We start from the raw sequence: 16,704 nt of genomic DNA, 5'->3' as shown, positions 1-16,704 counted from the left end.
AGAGAAGCTGCAGCCAGGAACAGGACACGTTTGTGGTAGTTTTCACAACTGACGAAAAACTCCTGATTCATTCAATGTTTAGATAACAACATTCTCTGACTTGGTCATTTTCCAGGATTGCCATCTCATCCACAGAGAGATAATCCACTCTGTACTGTAGTTCATTAGGGAGCACTTGCACATTAGCAATTAAAAAGTTTTTTCTTTTTCCTCAGTGACAAATGTACCCAAAGATCAGGAAAAAACTGTTTATGTATGCAACAACAGCTGATCAGATGATTTATGCCAGGCGCAAGCAAACTTGGCCCTCCAGATGTTTTGGGACTACAGTTCCCATCATGCCTGACCACTGGTCCTGCTAGCTAGGGATCATGGGAGTTGAAGGTCAAAAACATCTGGAGGGCTGAGTTTGCCTATGCCTGGTTTACAATTTTGTTCTTTCTGCTCACATGGCAAAAAGAGCTCAGAGAGAAAAAGGAGAGACTGACACAGTGGCAGAGACGTGCAACATTTTTATTTATTTTATTTAAGATATTGAAAACCAAATAAACATGACTGTGCACAACTGGTTCCACACATTTCAAAGAATGTTTTGATTTCATGCCAGGATTTCAAAATCTTGCTTCCCAGTTCCAGATCTTTAGGTTACACAGGGCAGCACATAAGCCAGGGATGCCATCTTCATTTCAACATCAGGAAATGGCATTGCATGCAGAGTTGGGTGGGACATGTCCTCTGGCTCACCCATAACTCTATTCTGGACCTTCTGCTTGTGGAAGTCGCACAGCTCAGTTGGTTAGATCGTGGTGCTGATGACGCCAAGGTTGCAGGTTCGATTCCCCTATGGGACCGCTGCCTATTCCTGCATTGTAGGGGTTGGACTAGGTGATCCTCAGAGTCCCTTCCAACTCTACAATTCTGTGATTCTGAGGGAGCTGCTCTATTGAGACAATTGTGTTTCCATAACACTTGCCTTTGTGCTGCATTTCCAGGCACAGAATTGGGCTTTCCAGTCCATGCGCAAGCCTTTATTTATTTTTGCCCCACCACTTTCCCCATGAAAACCCGCTCTTTGACACTGAATTGGAGCAAATGGCAATTTGTGGAAAACCTGAATTGCTGTTTGTTCCAATTCAGCAGTAGAGACTGGGTTTTCCTGGGGAATGTGGAGGGACAAAAAATGGAAAGTGAATGGACACGGGCCAGGGAAGTGCAGACCTGTGGCATAATCTTTAATGGACTTTAGCCCATATCATAAGACATCTGAAAATGAAGGAATATATGGAAACCTAAGAAGAAATCAGCTAAAGTGCCACAGGAGTATTTGATGTTTTTGTTCTGGCAGACTAAAACAGGTTCCTTCTACAATTTGTTGCTCAGGTCCTTCATGCTGTTACTACATTTCTCCAGGTCAAACATTCAAAATTCCACAACAGCTGAATTCCCAAGCTAGAAAGTCAGTGCTCGACATCAGAAATATTTGTGTTTCGTTATTTCACTATCCATAAACCTCGCTTTCCTATTTTTCAAGACTTTAGGTGACAAATTATAGCTTTTTCTAGACACAAAAGTATTAGTTGAAAAGACACTTGCGGGGACCAGTACAAATGTGCACCTATACAAAAATATACATCAAAAGAAAAGGCCAGCATTTCTGATATTAAAGGGAGGAGGCTGGTAGGTATCAGAGGTCTCTCTTCCTCCCTGTCACTTTCCAGAAAGCTTGTTTCACATCCTTGTTCCTTAAGCTATAGATCAGTGGATTCAACATGGGTGTGATGGTGCCATAGAATATGGCAATGTATTTGTCTAGATCTGAGGATGTTTTGGTCTGAGGCTGTAAGTACATTGACATGGCTGTTCCATAGAATATGGTGACCACCATGAGATGTGAACTACAGGTTGAGAAGGCCTTGGCCCTGTTCTCTGTGGATTGCATTTTCAACACGGTGGTGATAATACGGGCATAGGTGACCAAGATGAAGCCAAAAGGAAGAAGCAGAGTAAGGATGCTGGTGGCAAACATTGACACCTGGTTTCCACTAGTATCTGAGCAGGCCAACTTGAGCATTACCTGGACCTCACACAGAAAGTGGTTGATAACATTATGCCCACATAGAGAGGCCTGTGAGGTGAGAGAAGGTACCAGAATCAGGAGGAAGGAGCTGCCCCATGAAATGGTTGCCATAGCAGTGCAAACCTTATTGCTCATGATGATATTATAGCGCAGGGGGTTGCAAACAGCCACCCAGCGGTCGTAGGACATCATTGCCAGCAGGAGGCATTCTGTCATCCCCAAGAAGAGGGAGATGTACATTTGGGCGTAACAGCCAGAATGGGAAATGGTAGTCTTGGCTGACAGGCAATGAGCCAACATCTGGGGGATGGTGCTGGTAGTATAGCAGATGTCAAGGAAAGACAGGTTGCCAAGGAAGAAGTACATGGGGGTGTGCAGGCGGGGGTCCACCACAGCAAGCAGCAGGAGGAGACCGTTGCCCACCACAGTGATGAGGTAGATGAGGAGAAAGAGGCCAAAGAGGGCGATCTTCGTCTGAGGGTTACTAGAGAGGCCCAGCAGGATGAATTCTGTCGTGGTAGTCTCATTCTCTCTTCTGCCCATGTTATCTCCCTCTAAGGGCTTAGCTGGAACTGAAACAGGAAAACAGATTGGAAGTAAATAGCCTCACCCGACCCAAGAGTGTTGCATTAATTTATATTGAGGCTTACATCTTGTATTATTGCTGAAGCTTCAAGGCTGCTAAGCAATAATGAGGAAAATAAGAATAAGGAAAACCATCCACAATATTAAGCACCATTAAGCCCAGCCGTGCCCGACTCTGGGGTTGCGGCGCTCATCTCACTTTATTGGCCGAGGGAGCCGGCGTACAGCTTCCAGGTCATGTGGCCAGCATGACTAAGCTGCTTCTGGTGAACCAGAGCAGTGCATGGAAACGCCGTTTACCTTCCCGCTGGAGTGGTACCTATTTATCTACTTGAACTTTGATGTGCTTTTGAACTGCTAGGTTGGCAGAAGCAAACTAAAAATTGCAAGGAGCGGGAGTTGAAGAAGTCAGGGAGTGGGAAGAGGGGAATGAGTCTTGGAAGCCATCAAATTTCATTAAGAGCTTGAGAAGGCAGAAGGTATGCAACGAGTAATTGTGTAGGAGACACAAAATGAGCGGCAGCATCAAAAAACCCCACCACCTCCAACTCAACAATACAACCAGATTTAGTCATGCTTATAGTACACCCAATACACACACACATACAGAGTACATACAATTATTGTGTTTTTTAATGTAGCCCACTGTGGGTAGCTCTCAGTATCATCAGCCCATACATACATACCTCTGAAACTAGCACTGAAATCCACGAAACTTATATTAATCATAATGTGAGCAGAAGTCTGGAAAATGCAACTTAGTCAGACTGCACTTCTCCAGCAATTTACTTCTGTCTGATCAGATAGAATTAGGATTGCAACTTGAATTCAGATTGAACTCAGTATATTTACAACAAAGGAAAGGAAGTCCTCTAACACCCCACCACCATGAAAAACATAATTAACGTGTATAATCTTATTGTCACAAGGTGACACAATGGCCATTAGACTACTTTAAAAGGGAGTTAGAAAATAAGAGAAGAAGAAGAATATTCCTTGAAAGAAGACTGGAAACTGTTTCCTGATTATATGGGTGAAAATTGTGTACATTTAAAAACGCTGGTAGCATTAAGATAAATTCAACAGTGTAAACAAGTTTTGATGGTGTAACAATGGATTACTGAATGGTTTAGTTCATTTAAAATATGCAGGGATGTACGGTATGCAAAATGAACCACAGAAAGAGAGGAAGGGAAGTCATTGATTTAAGCTTGTTTAAATGAATATTTTGAAATGTAAATTAGAAAAATCTAATAAAAACTATACATAAAAAAATAAAATAAAAGGGAATTACATTAGAAACCTCCCCCCCCCCCGCCCAGTGGATCAAAGTATCCCCAACTGTAAGCCAGGATAGATAAAAATGAAACATCAACATGCAGAGGAGGTATGACTCTGTATACCAGATGCTGAGGACAAATTACAAGGCAAGGGAAATGCCATCAGTTTCATGGCTGCATCAGGGAGCCGGTCCATGACGGGCGACCATTGTTTGAAACAAAGAGTATCGGACGAGATGGACCGTTGGCCTGATCTATCAAGACATTTATTATATTATTACAGGAGACAAAGTTATAACTGGTTCTGTCCTAAATTCTCATTTAACATGCCTAGAAGCAAAAGGAAAGACAGCAACTCACCATAGTAATGCCTTAATCTTCCAGAGTTTTTGGCACCTGTTCACAAATTTTCCCTCACTTGTGAAAAATGAAAGACATGCAAAATACCTACAAATATTAGAGAATAGGGTAGTGTGTGCCATAGTTTGGGCATTTTAAATAAGTCCACAACTATCCCATAAATCAATGAAATTTAAAAAATGCATTGCCTCCATCTAGGGTGAGGGAAGAAATAAAGCCAGGAACAGGACATGTTTGTGGTAGTTTTCACAACTGACTAAAAACTCCAGATTCATTGAAGGTTTAGATAACAACATTCTCTAACTTGGTCATTTTCCAGGATTGCCATCTCACCCACAGGGAAATAATCCACTCTGTACTGTAGTTCATTAGAGAGCACCTGCACATTAGCAATTAAATAGTTTTTTTCCCCTCCTCAGTGACAAATGTACCCAAAGATCAGGAAAAAATTGTTTATGTATGCAACAACAGCTGCCCAGATGATTTATGCCAGGTGCAGGCAAACTCGGCCCTCCAGATGTTTTGGGACTACAGTTCCCATCATCCCTGACCACTGGTCCTGCTAGCTAGGGATCATGGGAGTTGAAGGTCAAAAACATCTGGAGGGCTGAGTTTGCCTATGCTTGGTTTACACTTTGGTTCTTTCTGCTCACATGGCAAAAAGAGCTCAGAGGGAAAAGGAGAGACTGACACATTTGCAGAGACGTGCAACATTTTTATTTGAGATATTGAAAACCAAATAAACATGACTGTGCACAACTGGTTCCACACATTTCAAAGCATGTTTTGATTTCATGCCAGGATTTCAAAATCTTGCTTCCCAGTTCCAGATCTTTAGGTTACACAGGGTGGCACATAAGCCAAGGATGCCATCTTCATTTCAACATCAGGAAATGGCATTGCATGCAAAGTTGGGTGGGACATGTCCTCCAGCTCACCCATAGATCTATTCTAGACCTTCTGCTTGTGGAAGTTGCATAGCTCAGTTGGTTAGATCGTGGTGCTGATGACGCCAAGTTTGCAGGCTTGATCCCCCAATGGGAGCGCTGCCTATTCCTGCGTTGTAGGGGGTTGGACTACATGATCCTCAGAGTCCCTTCCAACTCTACAATTCTGTGATTCTGAGGGAGCTGCTGAATTGAGACAATTGTGTTTCCATAACACTTGCCTTTGTGCTGCATTTCTAGGCACAGAATTGGGCTTTCCAGTCCATGTCCAAGCATTTACAGTATTTTTCGCTCCATAAGATGCACCAGACCATAAGACGCACCTAGTTTTTGGAGGAGGAAAACAAGAAAAAAAATATTCTGAATCTCAGAAGCCAGAACAACAAGAGGGATCACTGCACAGTGAAAGCAGCGATACGTCTTGCTGTTCTAGCTTCTGGGATAGCCTGCGCAGCCTGCATTCGCTCCATAAGACGAACACACATTTCCCCTTAATTTTTAGGAGGGGAAAAATGAGTCTTATAGAGCAAAAAATACGGTATTTATTTTTGCCCCACCACTTTCCCCATGAAAACCCGCTCTTTGACACTGAATTGGAGCAAGTGGCAATTCGTGGAAAACCCGAATTGCTGTTTGTTCCAATTCAGCAGTAGAGACTGGGTTTTCCCAGTAGAACATCGTTTATGCCCTTGCCTTATGAAAATTAAAGAGGATCTTACACATTACCTCCTCTATTGCCCCATCTACTCGGGCTTTAGAGACGCATTGCTGCAAATTATACCCAACTCTATAACCAATCCTGAAGATAGAGTAAAATTTTTGTTAGTTGATGCAAACCCACGTATTACCCATGTGGTAGCGGTTTTTGTGATGAAGGCCATGAAAGCCAGGGAAAGATTTATGGATGACAATGTAAAGACCCCTTCATCGTCTGTTTAACTCGTTGCTTGTTTTCCCTCTCTTTCTATTTTGTGGGATGAAGGTTTTGTTGGCGTAGTATGTAATGAATTTTAATATTTTTTAACTATTGTTGTGTTGATGTTTGTGTACAGGCATGGTCCTCACAATAAACGGATTTGATTTGACTGGGTTTTCCTGGGGAATGTGGATGGACAAAAAATGGAAATGCGTGGACACGGGCCAGGGAAGTGCAGACCTGTGGCATAATCTTTAATGGACTTTAGGCCATATCATCAGATATCTGAAAATGAAGGAATATATGGAAACCTAAGAAGAAATGAGCTAGTCTTTAAAGTGCCACAGGAGTCTTTGATGTTTTTGTTGTAGCAGACTAAAACAGGTTCCCTTCTAGAATTTGTTTGCTCAGGTCCTTCATGCTGTTACTACATTTCTCCAGGTCAAACATTCAAAATTCCACAACAGCTGAATTCCCAAGCTCAAAAGTCAGTGCTCGACATCAGAAATGTTTGTGTTTCATTATTTCACTATCCTTAAACCTCGCTTTCCTATTTTTCAAGACTTTAGGTGACAAATTATAGGTTTTTCTAGACACAAAAGTATTAGTTGAAAAGACACTTGGGGGACCAGTACAAATGTGCACCTATACAAAAATATACATCAAAAGAAAAGGCCAGCATTTCTGATATTAAAGGGAGGAGGCTGGTAGGTATCAGAGGTCTCTCTTCCTCCCTGTCACTTTCCGGAAAGCTTGTTTCACATCCTTGTTCCTTAAGCTATAGATCAGTGGATTCAACATGGGTGTGATGGTGCCATAGAATATGGCAATGTATTTGTCTAGATCTGAGGATGTTTTGGTCTGAGGCTGTAAGTACATTGACATGGCTGTTCCATAGAATATGGTGACCACCATGAGATGTGAACTACAGGTTGAGAAGGCCTTGGCCCTGTTCTCTGTGGATTGCATTTTCAACACAGTGGTGATAATACGGGCATAGGTGACCAATATGAAGCCGAAGGGAAGAAGCAGAGTAAGGATACTGGTGGCAAACATTGTCACCTGGTTTCCACTAGTGTCTGAGCAGGCCAACTTGAGCATAGCCTGGACCTCACACGAAAAGTGGTTGATAACATTATGCCCACATAGAGAGGCCTGTGAGGTGACAGAAGGTACCAGGATCAGGAGGAAGGAGCTGCCCCATGAAATGGTTGCCATAGCAATGCAAACCTTATTGCTCATGATGATATTATAGCGCAGGGGGTTGCAAACAGCCACCCAGCGGTCGTAGGACATCATTGCCAGCAGGAGGCATTCTGTCATCCCCAAGAAGAGGGAGATGTACATTTGGGCGTAACAGCCAGAATGGGAAATGGTGGTCTTGGCTGACAGGCAATGAGCCAACATCTGGGGGATGCTACTGGTAGTATAGCAGATGTCAAGGAAAGACAGGTTGCCAAGGAAGAAGTACATGGGAGTGTGCAGGCGGGGGTCCACCACAGCAAGCAGCAGGAGGAGACCGTTGCCCACCACAGTGATGAGGTAGATGAGGAGAAAAAGGCCAAAGAGGGCGATCTTCATCTGAGGGTTACTAGAGAGGCCCAGCAGGATGAATTCTGTCGTGGTAGTCTCATTCTCTCTTCTGCCCATGTTATCTCCCTCTAAGGGCTTACCTGGAACTGAAACAGGAAAACAGATTGGAAGTAAATAGCCTCACCTGACATAATAGTTTTGCGTTAATTTATATAGAGGCTTACATCTTGTATTATTGCTGAAGCCTCAAGGCTGCTAAGCAATAATGAGGAAAATAAGAATCAGGAAAACCCCACAATATTAGAAGCAAACTAAAAACTGCAAGGATGGGGAGTTGAAGAAGTCAGGGAGTGGGGAATGAGTCTTGGAAGCCATCAAATTTCATTAAGAGCTTGAGAAGGCAGAAGGTATGCAATGAGTAATTGTGTAAGAGACACAAAATGAGAGGCCGCATCAAAAAACCCCACCACCTCCCACTCAACAAAACAACCAGATTTAGTCATGCTTATAGTAGACCCATTATACACACACACACACACACACACACACACACACACACACAGTACATACACTTATTGTGTTTTTTTATGTAGCCCACTGTGGGTAGCTCTCAGTATCATCAGCCCATACATACATACCTCTGAAACTAGCACTGAAATCCATGGAACTTATTTTAATCATAATGTCAGCAGAAGTCTGGAAAATGCAACTTAGTCAGACTGCACTTCTCCAGCAATTTACTTCTGTCTGATCAGATAGAATTAGGATTGCAACTTGAATTCAGATTGAACTCAGTATATTTACAACAAAGGAAAGGAAGTCCTCTAACACCCCACCACCATGAAAAACATAATTAACGTGTTTAATTTTATTGACACAAGGTGACACAATGGCCGTTAGACTACTTTAAAAGGGAGTTAGAAAATAAGAGAACAAGAAGAATATTCATTGAAAGAAGACTGGAAACTGTTTCCTGATTATATGGGTGAAAATTGTGTACATTTAAAAACGCTGGTAGCATTAAGATAAATTCAACAGTGTAAACCAATTTTGATGGTGTAACAATGGATTACTGAATGGTTTAGTTCATTTAAAATATGCAGGGATGTACGGTATGCAAAATGAACCACAGAAAGAGAAGAAGGGAAGTCATTGATTTAAGCTTGTTTAAATAAATATTTTGAAATGTAAATTAGAAAAATCTAATAAAAACTATACATAAAAAAATAAAATAAAAGGGAATTACATTAGAAACCTCCCCCCCCCCCCGCCCAGTGGATCAAAGTATCCCCAACTGTAAGCCAGGATAGATAAAAATGAAACATCAACATGCAGAGGAGGTATGACTCTGTATACCAGATGCTGAGGACAAATTACAAGGCAAGGGAAATGCCATCAGTTTCATGGCGGCATCAGGGAGCCGGTCCATGACGGGCGACCATTGTTTGAAACAAAGAGTATCGGACGAGATGGACCGTTGGCCTGATCTATCAAGACATTTATTATATTATTACAGGAGACAAAGTTATAACTGGTTCTGTCCTAAATTCTCATTTAACATGCCTAGAAGCAAAAGGAAAGACAGCAACTCACCATAGCAATGCCTTAGTCTTCCAGAGTTTTTGGCACCCGTTCACAAATTTTCCCTCACTTGTGAAAAATGAAAGACATGCAAATTACCTACAAATATTAGAGAATAGGATACTGTGTGCCATAGTTTAGGCATTTTAAATAAGTCCACAACTATCCCATAGATCAATGAAATTTAAAAAATGCATTGCCTCCATCTAGGCTGGGGGAAGAGAGAAACTGCAGCCAGGAACAGGACATGTTTGTGGTAGTTTTCACAACTGACTAAAAACTCCTGATTCATTCAAGGTTTAGATAACAACATTCTCTAACTTGGTCACTTTCCAGGATTGTCATCTTATCCACAGGGAGATAATCCACTCTGTACTGTAGTTCATTAGAGAGCACTTGCACATTAGCAATTAATTTTTTTTTTCTCCTCAGTGACAAATGTACCCAAAGATCAGGAAAAAACCTGTTTATTTGTGCAACAATAGCTGCCCAGACAATTTATGCCAGGCACAGGCAAACACGGCCCTCCAGATGTTTTGGGACTACAATTCCCATCATCCTTGACCACTGGTCCTGCTAACTAGGGATCATGGAAGTTGTAGGCCAAAAACATCTGGAGGACCGAGTTTGCAAATGCCTGATTTATGCACAAGGATGGAAATAGAAACAGTCCCAACCAAGGAGGATTGGCAGATGAAATTGATGGACTATGCAGGGATGGCTAAACTCACATAAGGAACCAGGAAGAAAAAAAAATATTCAGTAAAGAATGGGAAAATTTGTGGACTATTTGAAAAATTATTGTGAACAACTTAAAAGAATAGCAGGCTTAGCATAAATTGAGTAGTTAAGATATAAATGAAATAGAATTTTAGGAGAAAAACAAATAAATAAGGAATTAATTTGGATATGTAGCAGTAAAGTTAAAATGTAAGGAGCCAAAGAGAGGAAATAGAATCAAATTGTAGGTTTGTTTTCTTTCTTTCTTCTTTAATTAAACTTGTATGTTTGTTGTAAAACTGAAAAACTATTTAAAGAAAATACACTGAGAAATGAAGAGGAGGACACAGAGCAGCAGAGAAGGGGTATATTTTCAGCTATATTGGAAACCTAATATTGGAGTCATCCTCTTAAAAAGTATAACAGTAGGGATTTTCATCCATTTTTATTCATTCAGAATCAAATCAAATTCTGCTTTATCTTGGGGTAGGGTATGTGGCTTCCCACCACTATCTCCAGTGCCCCAGAATGACACAAGTTCTAGTGGCATTCTGGGAAAGACCTTCTCAGCCATTATGTCATTTTTGTTAAGGTTCTGATCATGCCCATTGGGTACCATAGGTTGTGACCAATATTAATCATTTTCAGAATAGACCTATTGAAATGAATGCCGATCATTAATCTAGGTACATTATTTTCAATCAGTCTACTCTGAGGAGAACTTAGTTTAAGACAACCCCAAGTTATAGAAAACTATAATTATTGTTTTCCTCAATCACTGTGCATTTTTTATTTTATATTATTTTTTAATTTTGTTTCTCAAGCAGTTGCTTGAGGTTGCTATTATGTTTCCAGTGGTACATAAACTCACAATCACAACTGCTTTTCATACTTAACACATTTCAACATGGTATAAATACAACTATTATTTCACTAAAGGAATAAGTTGGTTTATTATTTTAACCAACAGAAGTTAGAATCCAGACTCAAGTATCAAAATGAATACATGCGATCACCAATAAACAGAGGATTAAAATGCTAAAGCCATAAACGAACACAAAGCATTATTGTATTTTGGCATACTTTGAAAACTAATATGATGTACAACTGTGCTAAACAATTGGATGTTGCTTTAGTAATGCAGTAGGTACCAGAAGGCACAATTTCAACAAGTGCTTGTTCAAGTTAATTTTTCCGTAAGAGATCTAACTAGATTTGAAAGATGTGCTCTAGAAGCCATTTTATGCCAAGTCTTAAAAGCATCTTCAATCTGTCAGTGTGTATCTTTTGGTGAAGAAAGTATTGATTTGATGTGTAAAGATCTTTCCTATTCTAATTGATTCAAGAGGGTTCTGGAAGCTTCCCTGTGTGATACAAACTGGTGCAAGCTGGAAGTTTCTAGCTGACACATAAGTTTCTATTCTGCCTAGAAACAAGCAGAAGGTTCCTGATGTTTGGGTTCTTCCTTCAGAGAAGCTGAACAGCTGGTTTAAACGGATTCTATTATCTCTTCCACTCATGGTCATGCTGACTATAATAAAAGGCCAGAAAGATCCTGAATTTCGCTGTCTATCTTTCTCTTTCCTTCTGGTGTGGTGTTCTGTACATAGTATGCTTAGTGTTAAGGTTTTAGTCTTATTAGAAGTTGTTGTAAGTTTAGGTTAAGTCTGCTGCAACTGGATTTCTTATCAACAGTGCCAATCCTGAATGTATGGATTTGTGACCATTAGGTGCATTTACCTTCAGTAGCAGTAGTAAAACTCTGCTGGATGGAATATTAATTGCCTGTGGTCTATTTTGGGGGAATCCTGCAAAGTGCTATGTCTTTTTTACATTGGAGTTCTGCTCTGGATCAATATGAGCAGAATTCATGACACAATCTTGACATTAAAGCTATGGAGGTGGCCTAAGAGCAAGATATTTTTTGTTGGAAGAGAGGACTTAGCTAATGTTGCAGTGGACAAGCAACATTGTGAATGACCTTAACTTGTAACAATAAAAACAAAACTAAATTTTAAACAATACCTTGCAATCATTTTGTGAATAATAATAATAATAATTTATTATTTGTATCCCGCCCGTCTGGCTGGGTTTCCCCAGCCACTCTGGGCGGCTTCCAACAAAGATTAAAAATACATTAAAATGTTACACATTAAAAACTTCCCTGAACAGGGCTGCCTTCAGATATCTTCTAAATGTCAGGTAGTTGTTTATTTCTTTGACATCTGATGGGAGGGCATTCCACAGGGTGGGTGCCACTACTGATAAGGCCCTCTGCCTGGTTCCCTGTAGCTTTGCTTCTTGCAGTGAGGGAACCACCAGAAGGCCCTCAGAGGTGGACCTCAGTGTCTGGGCTGAATGATGGGGGTGGAGACGTTCATTCAGGTATACTGGGCCAAGGCCGTTTAGGGCTTTAAAGGTCAACACCAACACTCTGAATTGTGCTCAGAAGCACAATTCTTTACCTCTCAGTAGCTGCCTGGTGTTTACATCCAGTCTCATAACGATAATCTAGCATTTGGGAAGAAAAATGAAGCCCGGTAATGCAATATTGGAGACTAAGGTGGAGAAGATCTCCACAGTCACCATATATTTTCCTTTGGCGCTCAAGTAGCAATGCAGAAATCACACACAGACACACTGGCGGAGGAAGGGGTGTGTGGTGAGTGTGGTCCACCCCTGGTGTCATCACTGAGGGGGGATGACATCGCCGCCCCGCCCCCCTCCTGGGACACTTACCCTGCCCCGGGTGCGCAGCTAGCTCCACCTCTGCATGGACATAGGAAAAAACAACCCCAACCACTCCCCCCCAAAAGACCCACATGCTGAAGGAGATAAACTTGAATCCCGATTGAGTCATACTTTGAACCAGTGCTTGGAAAGTTAATTTTTAAAATGAATTTTTTCCCGTTCCCATTCTTCCCTCCGAAAAGGAATTCATTCCAGTTCACGTTCACCCCCTCCAAAAAGGAACTAATCCTGCTCCAGTTCAATTCACAATTCAATTCACAATTCATCCATGTGGTCCTTGGCAGGTTTTTTTTCAGGCTTCAGAATTTTGCTAGCTGCTCTGCTAAATTACAAAATATACTTAAGAATATCAAGAAAGCATCAACACACACACACACACACACACAGTATAACGTGAACAATGGTTTTATTTGTTTTCCCCAACAATTGATCTTTAAGCTTAAAAATAATCACTTTTCAGAGAGATGATAATAATAATAATAATAATAATAATAATAATAATAATAATACCACCCCACCCATCTGGCTGGGTTTCTCCAGCCACTCTAGGCAGCTTACAGCATATATAAAGAATTGTAAAGCATCAGACATTAAAAATTTCCTGATACAGGGCTGCCTTCAGATGGCTTATAAAAGTCAGACAGTTGTTTATTTGGGAGGGTGTTCCACAGGGCAGGCACCACTACCGAAAAGGCCCTCCCTCGTTCCTTGTAACCTCATTTTTCACAGTGAAGGAACCGCCAGAATGCCATTGGAGCTGGACATCAGTGAACTGAACGATGGGGCTAGAGACGCTCCTTCAGGTATACAGGGCCAAGGCCGTATTAAATCGTAAATACAATGGTCACAATCAAACACAGAGCTAAATCCGATGAAATTTTCTTAAGTTTTAACAAATTAAAACTTAAATTGCATTGAATTAAAAATTGCCCAAAGTTCCACTGCTAAAGGAATTTAATTCTTGTTCAGTTCACCAGGAAATTATAAGGTACTTTCAGGTGTAATTAATTTTGAATTATTCAGTTATTAGTTAATCTGCATTAGTTAATTCCTAGGACTAACTTGAATTCAGTGGGGCTAACTACTGAGTAGACATGTATGGGAATGTTCCATAACACAGGAGTAACATAATCTGGATCCAGCCCAATGAAATGTTTACATATGCATCATAAACTGTATATGTAAAAGGATATTTAACAGTTTATGTAAAAGTTTAAAAGATAAACCAAATAAAGGAATGGATAAGTAAGATCCCACAAGGTATCACAATGTCTTCAGGGGCTAAGGCTGCTGTGGTTTCTAACTTTTAAAACCCAAGATGCTTCATAGATAATTGCTCAGTGGGGAATAGGAAGGGCTCAATATAGCTCAAACATGAGAACCTGAACTTAAGTAACTTTTATCCAAAGTTCTTAAACGTTTCCCATGACTAAACGTTTTCTTACTTTTTGCAGGAAGATTACACAGCAGTGGAGGTAAGATGCATGGAAGAGATGGAATCCAATTTAGAAAACATCAGTCTTGTAGGGGGTTTTTTAGGATTATTTTTCTCTATGTTTTTAGCTTGGAAGGACAAATAAAAGAGTCTCTCATGGTGAAAATGCTCCTAATTTTGAGAGCTAATTCCGAGAGCAGTAAGCTTCATTAGGCACCTGCCAAGGCCCACAGTCATTTTATTTCAATATGTATTTTTTTAATAACTGCTGGTTTTACTTGCATTTTGAAAAATGTTTAGGTTGCCTTGTTTTAAACATCTGATTTATAAATCATTGTCATTTTCTTTGTAAACTGCTTAGGTTTTTTTAAAAAATAATTAAGCAGTATATAATTCCTGTTTAATAAAGAAAAAAACCACTCTCTTATCTTTTAAAACTGCCCTGGAAATCCTGATGAAGGCATGTATATAAATCTTTTAAAATAAAGCAAACATCTTGATTTCAGTGGGAGTTAAATATGCCTAAATCTAGATCCAGCCAACTGCATTTTTGTGAAACTTTGTGAATTGCTGTTGCATAGTTATATATTTTTTTTAAAACAATTTATTGGGTTTTACAATAGAAATAAACATAATAAACAATATAACATTTGTCTTAACATAGTTTCACATTTTCTTTGGACTTCCTCGCATCTCCCGCTCCCACTTTCATCGTTATAACATTTTGTCAGCAATTTATCATCTTATTTAGAATCTTATGTCCCTTCTATGTTTCATAATCTTATAGTTCTCGAAAGGAGTTAAGTTTTCACAATCTTACTTATTTTCTTAAGAACCTCTAAGTTTAGTGGTGCTCAGTTATTTTAGTCTAGCATCTTATTTAGCATTCACTCACATTATAATATTTTTGTAAATAAATCTTAAATTTCTTCCAGTCCTCCTCAGTCCTCTCTTCTCCCAGGTCACGAATTCTGCCGGTCATTTCAGCCAGTTCCATGTAGTCTATCAGTTGCATCTGCCATTCTTCCAGTGTGGGTAGATCTTGAGTTTTCCAGTGTTTTGCGAGAAGTATCCTTGCTGCTGTTGTTGCATACATAAAAAATGTCTGGTCCTTCTTTACCACCCCTTGGCCGACAATACCCAAAAGGAAAGCCTCTGGTTTCTTAGTGAAGGTATATTTAAATACCTTTTTCAATTCATTATAAATCATTTCCCAGAACGCCTTCACTTTAGGGCAAGTCCACCAGAGGTGGAAGAACGTTCCCTCACACTCTTTACATTTCCAACACTTATTATCAGACAGGTGGTAAATTTTTGCAAGTTTGACTGGGGTCATATACCATCTATAAATCATTTTCTTTACATTTTCTTTCAAAGCATTACATGCAGTAAATTTCAATCCATTACTCCACAACCTTTCCCAGTCCTCAAACATGATATTATACCCAATGTCCTGTGCCCACCTTATCATAGCTGATTTAACCGTTTCATCTTGTGTATTCCACTTTAACAGCAAGTTATACATCCTTGAAAGTACCTTAATCTTTGGTTCTAACAATTCTATTTCTAGTTTCGATTTCTCCACCTGGAACCCTAGTTTCTTATCATTTTTAAAAACTTCTTTAATCTGAGCGTAGTGTAACCAGTCTCGCACTTTGTCTTTCATTTTCTCCAAACTCTGCAATTTCCAATTATCTCCATCCTTTTCTAATATTTCCCAATATTTTGGCCATTTAGCCTCCATATTGGGTCTTTTTCGGGCCTTAGCTTCCAAAGGTGAAAGCCACCTTGGTGTTTTATTTTCCAGCAAGTCTTTATATTTTGTCCAGACATTAAACAGTGATTTTCTGACAATATGGTTCTTAAAGGCCTTATTTGCTTTAACCTTGTCATACCATAAATATGCATGCCATCCAAAAGTATTGTTAAACCCTTCCAGATCTAACACATCAGTGTCTTCAAGAAGTAGCCAGTCTTTTAGCCAGCAGAACGCTGCGGCTTCATAATACAACTTTAGGTCTGGCAGGGCAAAGCCCCCTCTTTGTTTTGCGTCAGTTAATATCTTAAACTTAATTCTGGGCTTTTTGCCCTGCCAGACAAACTTAGAAATATCTCTCTGCCACTTCTGAAAGCACTCCTTTTTGTCCAAAACCTGAAGTGTTTGAAATAAAAACAACATCCTTGGCAATACATTCATCTTGATAGCAGCAATTCGGCCTAACAAAGAGAGTTTCAATTTTGACCAACTATCTAAGTCTCTCTTAATTTCTGTCCAGCATTTTTCATAGTTATCCTTAAATAGACTTAGATTTTTTGCTGTTATGTTTACCCCTAGGTATTTTACTTTTTTAACCACATTAAGTTCCGTCTCATTCTGAAACCGTTCTGACTCTGTATCAGTCAAATTTTTTCCCAAGACCTTAGTTTTCTGTTTATTTAATTTAAATCCAGCCACCCGACCAAAGTCATTAATCAGTTGTAATACTCTTTTCGTACTAGGCTCTGGCTTCTGCAGGGTC

At 40.0% G+C, this 16,704-nt stretch overlaps 2 protein-coding genes across 2 annotated transcripts; both read right to left on the bottom strand.

Moving 5' to 3' along the window:
- Positions 1-1,410: 1,410 nt before the first annotated feature.
- LOC308461535 (olfactory receptor 13H1-like) lies at positions 1,411-2,623 on the bottom strand. The gene has a single exon (XM_080978532.1). The coding sequence runs from the start codon at positions 2,618-2,620 to the stop codon at positions 1,685-1,687; it is 936 nt and encodes a 311-aa protein (XP_080834658.1). The 5' UTR covers positions 2,621-2,623; the 3' UTR covers positions 1,411-1,684.
- A 3,889-nt stretch (positions 2,624-6,512) lies between these two features.
- On the bottom strand, positions 6,513-9,326 carry LOC308461533 (olfactory receptor 13H1-like). The gene is made up of 2 exons (XM_080978530.1): positions 9,292-9,326; positions 6,513-7,844 (listed from the first exon to the last, which is right to left on the bottom strand). The coding sequence occupies exon 2, from the start codon at positions 7,813-7,815 to the stop codon at positions 6,880-6,882; it is 936 nt and encodes a 311-aa protein (XP_080834656.1). The 5' UTR covers positions 7,816-7,844; positions 9,292-9,326; the 3' UTR covers positions 6,513-6,879.
- Between the last annotated feature and the right edge of the window lie 7,378 nt (positions 9,327-16,704).

The sequence above is a fragment of the Podarcis pityusensis genome (assembly GCF_964106645.2).
Source record: "Podarcis pityusensis genome assembly, chromosome: 13".
Taxonomy (NCBI): domain Eukaryota; kingdom Metazoa; phylum Chordata; class Lepidosauria; order Squamata; family Lacertidae; genus Podarcis; species Podarcis pityusensis.
Note: the sequence above shows the minus strand (reverse complement) of the source record. Positions and strands in the feature narration are given on the sequence as shown.